The sequence below is a fragment of the Suricata suricatta genome, chromosome 7, assembly GCF_006229205.1.
Source record: "Suricata suricatta isolate VVHF042 chromosome 7, meerkat_22Aug2017_6uvM2_HiC, whole genome shotgun sequence".
NCBI classification, from domain to species: Eukaryota; Metazoa; Chordata; class Mammalia; order Carnivora; family Herpestidae; genus Suricata; species Suricata suricatta.
The window spans coordinates 52,173,010-52,188,314 of NC_043706.1; the positions used below are offsets into that span (position 1 = coordinate 52,173,010).

General features: G+C 39.5%; 1 protein-coding gene across 7 annotated transcripts in view; it reads right to left on the bottom strand.

Annotated features, from left to right (window-relative positions):
- The window catches only part of DST (dystonin), a 489,005-nt gene that overhangs the window by 245,423 nt on the left and 228,277 nt on the right, over positions 1-15,305 (bottom strand). For all 7 annotated transcript variants that reach the window (XM_029945269.1, XM_029945267.1, XM_029945266.1 and 4 more), the window contains one exon: positions 13,043-13,104. In XM_029945269.1, coding sequence (XP_029801129.1) covers positions 13,043-13,104 — 62 coding nt within the window. The remainder of the gene's footprint in view (positions 1-13,042; positions 13,105-15,305) is intronic.

Consider the following 15,305-nt stretch of genomic DNA (forward strand, 5'->3'; position numbering starts at 1 on the left):
CATGCTGGGCAAGTAACTTAGCCTCCCTGGGCCCCTCTTTCCTCACTGGTAAAAACAAGGATTAAATCAGATCGTGTATGTTATGATCCAGTCCAGGGTCTGGCACATAGTAAGCATTCAATAAAAGGTATTGATGGTGACAGAATAATAATAATGAATAAAGAAATTTTAAAAAAGTAAAATTGCTAATGATCACAAGATGGAATTAAAATCGTCTGATGAAATTACTGAATAAAATCTTGGTGTTCTTAATTTGAAAAGGTAGTCCACTATATTCTTGACAAACACCAAAATCACTTATAAGTGTTTAAAATGACTCTCATGGGAAAAAAGTTTGTCTTTTTGTCATAAAATAACTAAGTTCAAAAGGTATTTTGCTATTAATTCATCTCCCATTCTATCCAAATTGACCACTGTTCTGTATTCTTCAAAAATGTCATAGAAGTCTGTGAAATGGTTGTACGACTGTTCCCAGAACAGATTAGAGACATGATAACTAAATGCAATACCTAGGGTAGTTCCATTTTTAATTTTTTGAGGAACCTCCATACTGTTTTCCAGAGTGGCTGCATCCGTTTGCATCCCACCAACAGTGCAAAAGAGTTCCCCTTTCTCTGCATCCCTGCCAACATCTGATGATTTTACTACTACTAGGTATTTATCCAAAGGATACAAAAATGCTGATTCAAAGGGGCCTATGCACCACAAAATTTACAGCAGCACTATCGACAATAGCCAAGATATGTAAAAATCCCAAATGTCCATCTACTAATGAATGGGAAAAAGAAGTTGTGGGACACAGAACAATGGAATACTACTTAGCAATGAAAAAAATGAAATCTTGCCATTTGCAACAATGTGGATGGAACTAGAGGGTATTATGCTAAGCGAAATCAGTCCAAGTAAGATATACATCATATGATTTCACTCAAATATGGAATTTAAGAAGCAAAACAGATGAACATAGGGGAAGGGAAAGAAAAATAAGATAAAAACAAACAGGGAGACAAACCATAAGAGACTCTAAAATACAAAGAACAAACTGAGGGTTGCTGGAGGGGAGGTAGGTGGGTGATGGGTATTAAGGAGAGCACTCGTTGGGATGAGCACTGGGTGTCATATTTAAGAGATGACTCACTGGGTTCTACTCCTGAAGCCAAGACTAAACTGTATGTTAACTCACTTGAATTTAAATAAAAATAAATAAATAATAAATAAATAAATATTTGCAGGGGGAATGGATTGATTAATTAATTAATTCAATACCTAACCATGGACTGGATCCTGTTCTGGAAGGAAAATGGTACAAAAAGATCCACCAACAGAACTGGAATATAAACAATAAAGTATCATTCCATTGTAAATGTATGAAGTTGACAACCCAGGGAGAGAACACTCCCATTCTTGGGAAATGGATACTGAAGTACTTAGAGATAAAAGGCAATGGTTTATATACTTACCTTCAAACCTTTAGGATTTAAAAGTATAGATATACACCTACATACATACACACACACACACACACACACACACACACACACGATGTGAGGGGAATGATAGAGCAAAGAGAGTAAATGGTGGCAAGAGGTCAGTCTGGATAAAGAGCATACAGTGGTCATCATCCTATTTTTATTTTTGCTATTTTTTAAAACTTAAAATTATTTCCGAACAAAGAGCTTAAAAATATAAAAATAATTCTCTGTTCTGTCCCTATTAATTAGTATTTCACACAACCTGTCATCTAAGTCATTTGAATATATCTTTCTGACCTTGGAAAGGATCTTAGATACCACCTAGTTCACCCTCCAAGCAAAACACTAATCATCTCTAATCCATCTCTGATAGACTCTGAATAAATCCCCCATGAGATGTTGGTGGGAATTCGTTAATGACCGGGAAGGGAAGCCATGGCTAATTGCGTATCAAGAGTTAAGAGTTGTCCACACGTGCATTAGGCTGAGTGGTGACCCCAAACAAACAACGTCCTAATCCCTGCAAACTGTGAATGTTACCTTCATTGGAGATGAGCCTTTGTAAATGTGCTAAGAATTTTGTGATGAGGGGGTGATCCTGGATTACCCCAGTGGGCCCTAAATCTAACTACAAGTGTCCTTACGGAAAGAGAGGCAGAGAGAACAGGATAACACAGAACAGAAGGAGGCGCTGTGACCACAGAGGCAGGCGAGAATAATGTGACCACAAGACAGGGAATGCCAGCAACCAATAGAAGCTGAAGAAGCAAAGAACAGATTCTCCCCTAGAGTCTCTGAAGGGAGCATGGCTTTGTTAGCAACTTGATTTTAGCCCTGTTACACTGACTTCAGGCTTCTAGCCTCCAGAACTGTGAGGGAATAGGTTATATTGTTATAAGTCAGCAAGTTTGTGTAATGTGTTAGAGCAGCCACAGGAAACTATAAAAATATACCCTCAAATCAAAACACTTACCTATCTATTACTAGGCACTGAGGCTGTTTGCAAATATTTTTTTATACCCAGTTTAAATCTTCAAACCTAAAGTTATCCAGCAATCCTCTTTTTAGATTAAATATACCCAAAACTATAACCTTTCTTAAAGGACTGCCCTACCAATATCTGAAAACACCCTCACATTTCTCCTTGATCCTGTCTTCTCAAAACTAACCCCCCCATTGTTGCTCTCATTCCTCCTCCGAGATGGTTTCCAGGCCCTCACCATCACGACTTCTTCCTTAAAATGCACTGCCATGAACTAAACAAAGTACCCAGGGTACGGCCTGATCAGCGAACAGTACAGAAGAGCTATATACTCTCAGCTCTAACAAAACAGCCTACATCTAGTAAAACTGCATTTAAGTACACTACTCTTGTAAATCTGAGGTCAACAAGCCCCCTAGGTCTCATCACATGGATTACTTCTTTCTTCTGTATCCTACAGGTGAACATTTCAATCTTCAAATTACAGAACTTTCCATCTTTCACTATCAAATTTTGTCTTTTTGATAAGACTAGAGATCTAACTTTCTTCATCTATTACACTGAGTATTCCTCCCGTCTATAGATCTGAACAGTGGGCCTTCTTTGACTTCATCCAAGTATCTGCTACCAAGAAGATTTATTAAATTAAGAGTCTCCTGGGGGTAAGCCAGTAGTCATTTTTCTGCAGCTCACTACAACATAGAGTTATTATGTGAATGCACAGTCAGTCATGTCATAAAATTCACAAGAGTTACATTTAGTTCCTTAAAGCCTGTGTATAAAATGCAAGACTCTCCCTAAAATGCCAGTTATATTATGTCATTCTTGTCCTTAAAAACTTCTAACATTTTGGCTAACCAAACACATCTATTTCTTAGCTGGCTTCATTATTTTCTATCCAACCTGATCTCCTTCCAGCAAATTCTCGCAATCCAGTACATCAGACTTACTGTGCTTCCCTCGTCCCCCCTGCACCCAGCTTAAGTCAACTTCCTCCTCCTGGCACGGTCTCTGACTACTCAGAGCCACCCCAAGCCTCCCAGATCTGATCTCTTAAAACCCTTATAGTTTGTCACTCCTGGCACACTTAATCCTATGCTGCCCTGCCTAACTTCAACAGTTTAAATGTTTAATGGCTTTACACATATAGACATACTTAGTATTTCCAACAAAATAGCTACATGGGGGCACCTGGTTGGCTCCACTGGTAGAGCATGTGACTCTTGATCTCAGGGTCCTGAGTGCAAGCTCCACAATGGGCATAGAGTTAACTTAAAAAAAAAAAATAGCTGCATGAAAACAGAAAAGCTCCTGAACTGTATTTCAAAAACAGTTCTTATACTAAGGTTACAGCGCTACTGAAAGTAAACATAGCGTTGGGGTGTCTGGGTGGCTCAGTCGGTTAAGCATCCAACTTCGGCTCAGGACATGATCTCATGGTTCATGGGTTGGAGACCCACGTCAGGCTCTGTGCTGACAGCTAGCTCAGAGCCTGGAGCCTGTCTTCGGATTCTGTGTCTCCCTCTCTCTCTGACCCTCCCCTGCTCACGATGTCTCTTTCTCTCTCTCAAAAATAAATAAAAACATTAAAAAAAATTTTTTAAGTAAACATATTGTTAATCTGGACTTTTGCTTGATGAGGAATTTATCACCAAGGTATAATTATTCTTCGTGATGAGAAGACATTCAGAATTTCTCAATGCCAAGCTATATTCATCTACATGGAACCATTTCATACTCTTCCATGTATCTCTTACTATCTTGAAATCAACTATCTCTTCACGTTTGTAAGTCCTGATTTACTTCTCAGTTCTACACATTGGGCCTTTAAACAGACATTTTCCCAAAAAGCTTTCAACCCTTCTTCTCTACCTACAATGTTAATCTCTTAAACCACAACAGAAATAATTTAAATGTAAAGTCATATTTGTAGAGAAATCAGACAAATGTCCAAATGTCAAGCTTAGCTTCTCCTTCAGCTTTAATCATGCAACTCTAAATTCATCCTTAAGAATTCAGTGTAGTCATCACAAGAAACGATTTCTAGTGAGCCAGATTGGGATTCATTTTCCACTTCCTCCCTAGATTATTGTCTAACCTATGAAAAGTTACATAAGCTCTCTTAGCCTTATTTTCCACACAGTCCTAAAAATTACTAGGTGTATGACCTTGGGAAATTATGAAAATTCCCTGTGCATCATTTGCATCATCTCTAACATGAGGATAAATATTGTCAAGCCAAAGGGATACAGGAATGCTGATGCATAGGGGCACATGGACCCCAATGTCCCTAGCAGCACTTTCAACATCAGCCAAATCATGGAAAGAGCCTAAATGTCCACCAACTGACGGATGGATCAAGAAGATGTGGTTTATATATACAATGGAATACTACATGGCAATGAGAAAGAATGAAATCTGGCCATTTGTAACAATGTGGATGGAACATGAGGGTATTATGCTAAGTGAAAGAAGTCAGGCAGAGAAAGATACCATATGTTTTCACTCATACGTGGAACAGGAGAAACTTAACAGAGGACCACAGGGGAGGGGAAGGGGAAAACATAGTTAAGGAGAGGGACGGAGGCAAAGCATAAGAGACTCTTAAATCCTGAGAACCAACTGAGGGTTGATGGGGGTGGGGGAAAGGGGAGGGGGGTGATGCGCATGGAGGAGGGCCCTTGTTGGGATGAGCCCTGGGCATTATATGGAAACCAACTTGACAATAAACTATAATAAAAATTAATTAATTAATTAATTAAATTCTTCCTCTAAAAATAAATAGATAGATAAAAATTGTCAGGCCAAACTATAAGGATAGTCATGAGAATTAAATAAACATAGGCGTGAGAGTGACAGATCCTGGCACATGGTTACCTCTCAAGTACTACTAGCAGCTGTTATTAAATATTGGTCTTAATATTGTAAAGTACCTAGCATAGGGGCTCAATAAAACATAGCTATTGCAGTGCTAGGTGGCTCACTTGGTTAAGCACCCAACTCTTGATTTTGGCTGAGGTCATGATCCACGATTCACAAGATTGAGCTCTGCATTAGGGTTTGAGCTGGGATTTCTCTCTTCCTTTCTCTCTGCCCCTCCCTAACTCATGCACTCCCTCTCTACCTCTCTCAAAATAAATAAACTTAAAAAAATAGCTATTATTTTCTAAACCATATTAGAATACTTGTTGGTTATATCAAATGAAACTGATGGCTAATTGAAATATTTATCCATTTGTATGTGACAGGGGTTCTCAAAATATGGCTCCAATGTAGCAGCATCAGCATTTTATTAGAAACACAAATTCCTGGAACTTGTTAGAAATGGAAATTTTTAGGCCTTATCCCTGATCTAGTGAATCAGAAACTCTTGGGTAAGGCCCAGCAATCTATTTTAACAGGCCCTCTGAATGAGTCTGACACAGCTAGAGTTTAAGAACCACTCATATAAGCCTAAGATCTTTAAAAAATATATCTTATTAGCAGATTTTAAGAATCAAAACATTTAGACTTTCAGAAGATATATTTATCATTAACCCTTTATGAAGGCAATGCTTCAAACATTCTCTGTGCCCACAGATGCAAAATCATTCAAGAAGTATGCGATGGTCAAGAACACAGCAAATTAGAGGTTCTTCTCTATTCTCTAAATGTTATCACTGTGTTTTCAGTGTGGGGATTTACATTTCCTTCCAGCCACCACATCAAAAAATAAAGAATGGTGTAATTGATTCAATGTAGCCATGAAGTCATTAACATTAAAATGTGGGCAAAGGATATTCATGCTATGAGTTAATGAAGCCTTCCAAAGACACGATGGAACAGAGAGAAAAATCAGATGGTCAGTTGGGTGTCTCCCATGTGGTAACCAAACAAGTTAATAACAAATAGGGTGTGGTGCAATACTGGAATCCAGGGCCTCTTCCTCTCCAAATGCATTTATGTATCAATAAACTAAAATTTAGACCAAATATTCTATTAAGGAATAAATTTACAGTATAGCTAACCAGTACTGAGGAATGTATCTCTACCATAAACTGCCAATTAGGTGGATATACGGTAAGAAAGCCCCTTATATGCACACACTTCTTCAGACCAACGTTTTAAAAATTGTTCAGCCCCTTCAATTATTCCTCTTAAATACAGCTCTCAGCCACGACTCAAGTTCTAATTCTGGGTCCAAGTAAACAATTAAAAGGGAATTTTCTGATCTTTGATAACTGTTGCAGTACCTCAGAAAATTGGGCCCCCTGGATGGCTTAGTCAAGGCTCAGGTCATGATCTCACGAATCACGAGATCAAGTTCTTCATCATCTGAGCTAACAGCTCAGAACCTGCTTGGTATTTTCCTCCTCCCTCCCTCTCTGCCTCTCCCAATCTTGCACAGGCACATGCACTCTCTCTCTCTAAAAATAAATAAACAAATGGCTTCCTTCTTTCTTGTTCTCCCCAAAGGCAAAAGCTAAATCACAGGTATTTAAACCTTAGGTGCAATTTCTTACATTATTGTCTTGTTGATGTCTAGACGGCAAGACAGAATTGCATGTGATCAGAAACAAAAAAACTAAAAAGTGATATAAGATCTTCTAGTTTATAAACTTCCATAGGTAAAATGGACATAAACAAATACTGTAAATAATAGAAGACTGTCATCAATTTTATGTTTTAGAACAATCCTCTGGGTAAATTTTAGCAAAGTGAAGTCACAAACATTTTTGGTAACAACTAGCTCATGTTTTTTACTATAATTAAAATTACACTGAGAACAATACATAAATGTCACCTACACCAGTAATTTACCTCAATATCCAATGTGCAAGGTAAACAATCCAGTCTCCTCAGGGTGTGAAGAGACTTGCAGAGGGAACAGATTTGAATGTGTCAACTGGATTCCATTATTGAAAGTATTCTGAAGAATACTGACTCAAAAGGAAAGCACTCTTGCCAGAACAATCAGTTTAAGGACAGTGTTAGTCCTATAACAGAAATACCAGAACACTAAAATTTAAATATATTTAGAACAATGCCAGAGTCATCTGCTCTCAGCAAGTGGAAATTTTAATTAAGCAACCTATTTACTTTAAGCAAATGTAATTTTAGCTCTGATGAATATAAAACAAGGCCATATTATTTTTAATATAGTTTTTCTCCAAAAAAAATTCTAACCAAATATTTTAAGGAAAAAAATGTTTATACATATGGATATAATAATAACCCAATCAATCATTTATAAACTCCACGATGTTTACCTTTCTCAGTCATATAAACATTTAAAAACTGACCATGCCAGAATCATCCCCAAAGCACTAGGTACATGCTATTTTGCAGCTGCATAAACCATAACTTCCTAAATCACTGGAAGTAATTATGAGCAGTTAAAACTATAGGTAGAAAAAAGTAAACACAGCCTCATAGCCAAGAGGGAGCTGCCGGCAGATCTGCAACATCTCACAGTGCACAAGGAAGTCAAACCCCGACACAGCCCCTCATTCTAATTCATATTCTCATCTCAGGACTGCTGGTGCAGCTGTCCCAATAAAACTGGGTATGGCAAGCTTTCCCTTCTGTAACTGAAGGAATCAAATCGGAGGATGCGGAAGATGCCCTCCAGTTGTGAATCTAAGTGAAATTACAACCAAAGAATAAAAATGGCCAACCTTTCAGAAGTATGGTGGTCTTCACTGATTCCCCCTCTGTGAGGAGAGTGTGTGGGAGAAGAGGAAAAACGAGGAATAAAAAAGACCTTTGGGCCCCAGGATCAACCCATAAATGACTGGGGAGGAGGGTACAGCTAACAGGATTACCTCAAATAAGTAATTCTTCAGTGTCCCAGCAGGACTCTAAGGCGAGAAGGCAACAGGCCAGTCTATCCTCTCAGATTCTGAACCTAAACCCCAGTTTTTGCTAAAATGAATGAACTAAAAGGGAAAGTACTTGAGGCAAGAAAAGGGATCTGGATGAGGGAGGCAGAAGGGTTCCAGAGACAACTTACACTAGGTGCCTGTTGTCATGCTTTATGCGTAAATGGATTATCCCCTTTAACTCCTCACACTAATCAATCACTGCCACCATTTTCCAGATGAGAACCTAAGAAGGTTAAGGTCACACAAATCATAAACTGCAAATCCTGGACACAACCCCCGCTCTGTCTGACCTCTGTTACCTCCCATCTTTGGCTCATATGTCACAGACTAGTAACCTTGAAGGAGACATTCTTCTTTCAAAGATAATTTGCTCTAAGTTAGCAGAATATATAATTTATCAACTGAGAAGAAAAACTCGGTAAAGGAAAGTCTGTTCAGGGACTAAACCTCTCAATCACCTCACTGCCCAACAAGGAGAACTACCAAGGACAGTTCTCCCTGGAGGCGAAACTGTGGGGAATAGAACAGGATAAAATAAAATAATAACTTAGAAACTTTGTAAGAATTATTTCAGAAGATGGAGAGTAAGTCCCTAGCTGGAGTCAGCACTCCAGGCAGCCGAGCCAAGGGCAGAGTCTCCAGACCCTGGGCCCCCCAGAGCCATCCCAAGGCACAACTCTGGGGCTGTGAGAGAGCACTCTTAGTGCCAAGACAGCCATTTCTGTCTCCCTTCCCTCTTTAGTGGCCTCCTTCACCTCTTCTTCTCTCTCTTCTCCTGTAATTCCCTGTTATCACCTTCCCTTCCCCATGGCTTAAGGACTACTGTGACTGCAGTTAAAAGTGACCAAACATCGGGGCATCTGGGTGGCTCAGCTGGTTGGGCATCTGACTTTGGCTCAGGTCATGATCTCATGGTTCCAGGGTTCAAGCCCTGCGTTGGGCTCTGTGCTGACAGCTCAGAGCCTGGAGCCTGCTTTGCATTCTGTGTCTCCCTTTGTCTACGCCCCTCCCCCACTCATGCTCTGTCTCTCAAAAATGAATAAACGTTACAAAATTAAAAAAATTTTTTTTAAAGTGACAAAACATAAAGAAGGCAAACAGAATTATCCAATTATCTAAATGATTTCATTCCCAGTTTTTTTCTCCTTAACTGCTTTTACTTTATTGACCCCTTTGTCGTGGTCATCTTTTTTCCCATGATTCCATCTTATTACAAACGCTATATATAACATACTTTGCATTCATTAAAAAGGAATATGGTAAAGCAAAAAAGATATGGGACCTGCTACTCTCTTTTCTCTGTTTTCTCTTTTCTCCATTGAAGATGTTCAATATTTCAAGTGAAGAATATAAGAAAATCAATACAGAAAAAAATATTACTTTCTAATATGAAAATTTTTTATATAAAATTCATACACTTATTTTATATTTCCCACTAATTGGATTACAATCAAAGGGCTACCTAGAGCAAAACCATCGAGCATTCTTTTTTCTTTTTTTTCTTTTTTTTTTTTTAGTAAAACAAAAGAGGCTGACCACATAGTGCAACATTCCTCACCCACTGCTTGAGTGAAACATGGAAAAAAATCGCATGAAGGCTGCCCTTTCTCTGGTTATCTAATAAAAACACAAACCATAACAGCCTGCCTGGTGCCTCTAAATGTTTTAGAATATTTGATTATTTTTCTTCACTTGAAATTAAAGCTAAAACTTCAGATATAAAAGAATCAAAGATGAAAGAATTATGTTCTCACATATTTGAGTTTTGTGCCAGAAATCTCAGTGCACCACTCTTAAGACTGTAAGAAAACACTACTTTGAGCTGATAGTAGAGCAAATCAGAATGAGAATGTAAGCGAATGATCGTGGCAGTTAGCCAAGACTGTGTAGTCTCGCTTTCCCCCCACTCACTAAAATGAATTCTCATTTAATAAGAGTTAATTTTAAATACTGACCCTATAACATACTTCAAAACACAAACTAATCTGATTGCAACCCTAATCAGTTGCAACATCTAACAGCTGTTGCACATAAAATAACATTTTCCCCATTCTTACTGTGTTGCAGCAGAAGCCTTAAATCTTGAGATTTGTCATTTTATTAAAAAAAGAAAGGTCACATATTCCATATTTCAGGTAAATCTGGCTTTGAACCCTTGCTGTCTGATTCTGAAGGCTGCGTGTGTATAGCCACTAAATTAAACCATCATGGGCAGTTGCTAGAAGAATTAAATGATTTCATGTATATTACACACAGTGAGAATACTCTTGCCAGACACTGTGATGGGTCTTAGGAGTAAATAATACAGCCTTTGTCCTCTAGCAGCTCAAACGGTGTTTTGACATTTTTAGCAACGTGAGTTTCCTTTTACTCAACCATTCAATTTGTGAACTACTTAGAAGATGAACGGCCTGGTCCAACATGCCTGGCACACAGTAGGCACTCAATAAGCACCTATCCAAGGCCCGTGCTAGGTTCCGAGGGGACCCGTGCTTCCACTTCCACTTCTGTCCGGCGTCCACTGCCAGCAGTTGTCACGTGGTTACCCAGCTGGAAGTAGAGCAGCTCCGCTCCAGAAGATGCAGGACAACCCTCTGTGCCCACTGACACGTCCACCCCCACAGCGCCACAGCTACAAAGGCTGCTGGGGTATCAGCCACCAAAAGGGAACCACTTCATCAAAAACTTTGCTTCTCTTGGATTCACCTCAGAAATGGGGAAATCCTGTCAGAATCCTCAGCTCCAAAGTTCCATACCCTTAGCCTTATATTCAGCCCATCTCTGCCCTAGCCGGTGGAAGAGTCTGACTCACACTTTGTGCATGATTAGACAAAAGCTTGAAAGAGGGTAGGTAAACTGCTGGTATCCTTTGTTAGTATTCACAATGTATTTCCTCACAAAATCATCATAAAGCAGTGTCCCAACCTTTTATCTCTTGCCAACACATCAAAGGATTCAGCTCCCAGCAGCAACAGAAATGATTCTCCCTCTCCCTCCTCCGACCCTCTCGAAATTCTCAGTCTGAGAATGGGTTACATGGCCTCCCTGAAGGACATATCAGAATTTGGGAAAATAATATTCTTAATGGGTAATGAGACAGAGGACACCTAAACATCCCACAGGTAATTTTGATATGCCCCTTGAAATAAGAATCACTTGGATAAAGTCTATTAGACACTAGTGCATTATTGGTACTACTTTGCTACATGATGTCTTAAATACAATTAATAGAGTAGCTTAAGAATGTAACTACATTTATATATATATATACACAATGGAGTATTACATGGCAATGAGAAAGAATGAAATCTGGTCATTTGTAGCAAGGCAGATGGACCTCAAGGGTGTCATGCTAAGTGAAATAAGTCAGGCAGAGAAGGACAGATACCATATGTTTGCACTCATAGGTCTAACAGGAGAACAGAAGAAAGCTAATGGAGGACCAGGGGGAGGGGAAGAGGGAAAGCGAGTTGGGGAGAGAGAGGGATGGAAAACCTGAGAGACTACTGAATACTGAAAAGGAACTGAGGGTTGAAGGGGAAGGGGGAGGGGGGAAAGAGGTAGTAGTGTTGGAGGAGGGCACTTGTGGGGAAGAGCACTGGGTGTTATATGGAAACTAATTAGACAATAAACTATTTTAAAATAATAATAAATAAATAAATAAATAAAAGAAATAACCACATTTAAAATAATGTATTTTTGTGAGAGAACTCTTTCTAAGTCTCACACTTAAAACATTACCTGTTTCCAACTTTAGGACTGTCATGAGAGAGGAAACACGTGACTAATAGTTCATCGTGAAGTTATACAGGTGCTTTAGCTGAGATTTATAGGGTGGAATCCAATAACTCCATGAAACTGTATGCAAATGTTGTGTGCATGTGTATTTTTCTGGACAGCTTACATCAGATCTTCAAAGTGTCCCACAGCACACAAATAAATATTAATTTGAGAGCGACAACTACTTACTACACAGAGAAATACAGACACTAAGCACCAATATCTGGGTCATACTAAGTACGAGACTAAGTCTAGACTTCAGTCTCTACAATCCATCTTTATTCTCATGTAACTAACCTTTTGCCATCCACAAAAATCTGAGGCTACAACCTGAGCTCTGAATCTTGAGAGAGAAAAAAATCTTACTGAAGAATTACAGTTTTTCCATGCCCTAACACATAAATATTTACATACTTCTTAAATTGCTGAGATTTTTTTTTTTTTTAGAGTCCAATAATAGTAGGTTTTCCTAATGTCACAGAATGCACCATAATCACTGGAGTACTTATTTTCTCACCTTCATCATTACCTTTAGGCCACACATCAAAGAATCATAGATGCCAATAATGCATGTGAAATGCTCTGGAATTTAAACTTTCAGGTTGATATAGAAAAGCTATGTTTCAGGGGTACCTGGGTGGCACAGTCAACTAAGCATCTGACTTTGGCTCAGGTCATGATCTCATATTTATGGATTCGAGCCCTGCTGTTGGGCTCTGTGCTGACAACTCAGAGCCTGGAGTGTGCTTCAGATTCTCTGTCTCCCTCTCTCTCTCTGCCCCTCCCAACTCCCCCTCTGTCTCTCTCTCTCTCTCAAAAATAAATAAACATTAAAAATTTTTTAAAAAAAGAAAAGCTATGCTTCAGGGCTATACAATACAATACTGCACAATAAATTAAAGTAAGCAAAACAATTCCAAGATGTGAAAATAATATTAACTGACCTTCATGAGATGCTGATTTATCCATTTTGTAAACGTTTTCTTTTGAACTTTGTCCCGTTCATCTGGAAGGAGAAAAAAAGATATAAAATGAAACTGGCAAACACTCTGATTTTAACTGTGATTATGCAAGGTATTAAAAAAATACTGGTTAGTACATCTGAATTTTCCTGTTAAATTTTGGCAACTTATAGCTATCTATAAGAAAGATAGAGAGCCATCTGTCAGACTGGTCTCTGGCCAGTGCTGTATTTGCCAATGCTACTCCATCAAACAAACTGCTCTGCGCATTCTGTTGCATACACTCCATCACAACTACCACTACCAGGAAGTTGTCTGACAAAAACCTTACTAGCTTCAGGCAAGCCCTTGCACTGACCTTCACTAGGTACTTGACCACACATTACATCCCATCTGGTCTTCCAACTAAAAGAGGGAGAGCAGGTAGTATTATTCCCATCTCACAGAAGAGGAAACCAAGACTTCAGAGAGGTTAAACCATGAATATTCAGCAAAACATTTAAAGCTGTGATAAAAGGCAGGACTTACCTTCAGGTCCAATGGCTGAAATAAACTCTTTTTTAATGACTAACCACACTGCTTCTCTCCTAGACTCCTAGCTTTTACTTGTTTGGTAAAAAGAACACCCCAACTAGATTCTCAATATAGAGAGTGATACACCCAGTTAACACAGATACAGTACACAGAAGGGTGAGGGAAGGCTTCTTATGATTTAAGGAGAAAGAGCACTGGAATATTGTGGTTTTTCAAGTAATTATTTCAAAAGAGAACATAATCTCCCAACACCCAGAACTGACATTCAGAACTACACTACCTTCTTCCTTCCTGGTTCTAGGCAACAATTCCCTACATTCTTGTTTCCTTTCTTCCTCCTTTATGCCTCTGGGATAGTGCTGTCTTCTTCCATGGTGGTCTCCTCTCCTTCTCTCCATTCTTTCCCTAGGGATAGGCTATGTCTCACTCTGTTCCTCCTCCTTTTTCATCCCTGAGTGCCCTTAAACTATTTTAATGGAACAGAAATGCCTTTGAAAACATTTGTACTATTTATGAAAAGTATTTAGGACACCATTAAGGGGGTTGGATTCAGATGGCTGTGTAGCAACATCCTGAACTCACTTTCTCTTACAGACATACCAAATCTACAGCCACATATGGATAAATTCCCTCTAAAAAAATACCTGAAAACTAGCTGAACATCTCCTCTACAACAAACGACAAAAGAACCACACTGAGACAGGTAGGAGAGGCAGAGACATGGTCCCACTGGTGCAATGACACACAATTAGCAGATATCTCACAAATATGGATCATCTCTCTGACTAGCAAAGTATTTGTGTCCCACATCAGACATCACAACCTTTGGGACCTGCACCAGAGAGATGTGCCCCCAAAACATCTGACTTTAAAAAACAATAAGGCTTATATCCAAGATACCCAAAAGGCAGTGGGAAGCAGAGAATGTCTACCTTTAAAGGACTCACTCACCCAGACACCCAACACAAAAGCAGCAATTTAAAAAGCACCTAGACCACATGAGAAGATTCATTTGCTCATCTTAAGGCTTCTGCTGGAGGTACAGGGCCATACTGAAAATGTCCCTGGATATGGAGGTACTGTCATTTTTGCACTCTCACACCAGTTTGTTAGCACCAGTATTGGCAGACACCATCTTTGTGCTCCCTCCATCTTGTCCATCCTGCTGGGCTTGCCCCACACTCACACAACCTCTCTATACTCCCCACCATCCTCTCCCCACCACAGCGACCTTTTTTTTCAAGTTTATTTCTTTAGTAATCTCTACATCCAATGTGAGGCTCAAAACCATGACTCTAAGCTCAAGAGTCACTCTTCCAACTCAGGCAACCAAGTGCCCTGCGGCACAGCTCCACTTCAGCCAGCAGGCTGACCTGCACCACCCCAGCCTTCCCCAAAGTACTACTGAAGGTGGTGGGCTTGCCCAGCCCTAGGCTCCCCTTTGACTGCCAAAGCCAGTGGGCACATGCAGCACATACAGCACTTGTCTCTGGTGGCCAGTATGGACTGCACCACTGGGCTCCATGACACTACAACAACAGAAGAGAGAGTTTCTGGCAAGCTATCACCCCCAGGGCAAAGCACAAACATTAGACCCAAACACACCCCCAGTCTTTCTGTCAAAAAGGCCTATTTATTGGTCTTGGAGCATTAGCCAGAGGAGCAGGCTTCAGGTTTACCATAGGGCTAGAAACCACAGAGGAGTTTTCAG